Source organism: Penaeus chinensis, chromosome 22 (assembly GCF_019202785.1).
Source record: "Penaeus chinensis breed Huanghai No. 1 chromosome 22, ASM1920278v2, whole genome shotgun sequence".
NCBI lineage: Eukaryota > Metazoa > Arthropoda > Malacostraca > Decapoda > Penaeidae > Penaeus > Penaeus chinensis.
Window position 1 is genome coordinate 6,956,958 of NC_061840.1, and position 1,216 is coordinate 6,958,173.

Consider the following 1,216-nt stretch of genomic DNA (forward strand, 5'->3'; position numbering starts at 1 on the left):
TTATATATATTACATATATATACATAATTATATATATATACAAAAATATATACATATATATATACTATATATACATATATATATATATATAATTATATAACATATATATATATATATATTTATATATATAATATATAATACATATATTTTATAAATACAATATATATATACATATATATAAAATATATTATATATATACATATAATATATACAAAATATATTATTATATACATATAAATATTATATATAATACATACGTTATATATATATACATATTATTTTAATATACATATATATATATATATATACATTATATATTGTAAACATAATTTTTTTTTTTTTACTTGTCTCACCTGTTTACCCTTTTCCTTGATTTTTGAAAATATTCTATGGTATCTTATATTGCCACTACAAATGTCAATAACATTACAGTAATTATATTGTCTATTATAAAAACACTATCGATATTGACAGCATTATTTAGAAGAAAAAAAATAAATTGACTTAGAGACACTTAACAAAAATTTTCCTGCAACATTGAGTTAAGCTGCCCAATCCAAGGAAAAGGGGTTTTATTTTTTTATTGGTAACTTCTACTTACAATATGAAAGCCTTAGCCTATTGTTAGTTGATTCACGTACATTAGATCATTAACCCAAAGCCGCCACTGAGTTTATTTTATAAATTGTTTTTACACATAGAGGGCTCCACCTGTACTAAGTCACCAATGAGCCAATTATGAGTACTACCTGTCTCACCTGTACTACCTGTCTCACCCTTATCTTGATTTTTAAGAAACAATTCTGGCATATAGTATTGCTGTTAGTAATGTCAATAACACTATAATAATGATTATGTTTATAATAAAATTAACAGCATTGATATTGATAGAATTAGTAAAAAAAACTTTTTTCTGCTAATTCAAGAATAGGTGAAATCCAGTGAGGTCACATGATATACTAAGTAACTCCTTTATTGCTAAGCACTTGCATAGCCTATAACAAAACATTACTACAGTGAACACATTTTCCTGGAGACTTTGGGTTAATGAGTATACATCACAAATTACAATGTGTATACCATGAAAAGTCTTCTCTTGCTCCCACTATGAAACCCACATAACCATAGAGCAAGTTTCCTTGCCCTTAACCCAAGGAGAGGGTAACAGGAACATCATGTCAGGGATAATTGTTGCTGTGTCTGGTGATGGGGACAT

At 25.7% G+C, this 1,216-nt stretch overlaps 1 protein-coding gene across 1 annotated transcript in view; it reads right to left on the reverse strand.

Annotated features, from left to right (window-relative positions):
* LOC125036928 (zinc finger protein 558-like) overlaps positions 1-1,216 on the reverse strand; it is a 5,526-nt gene extending 4,310 nt beyond the window's left edge. Inside the window, exon 1 of the mRNA XM_047629886.1 lies at positions 1,119-1,216. Within this exon, the coding sequence (XP_047485842.1) occupies positions 1,119-1,216 (98 nt within the window). The remainder of the gene's footprint in view (positions 1-1,118) is intronic.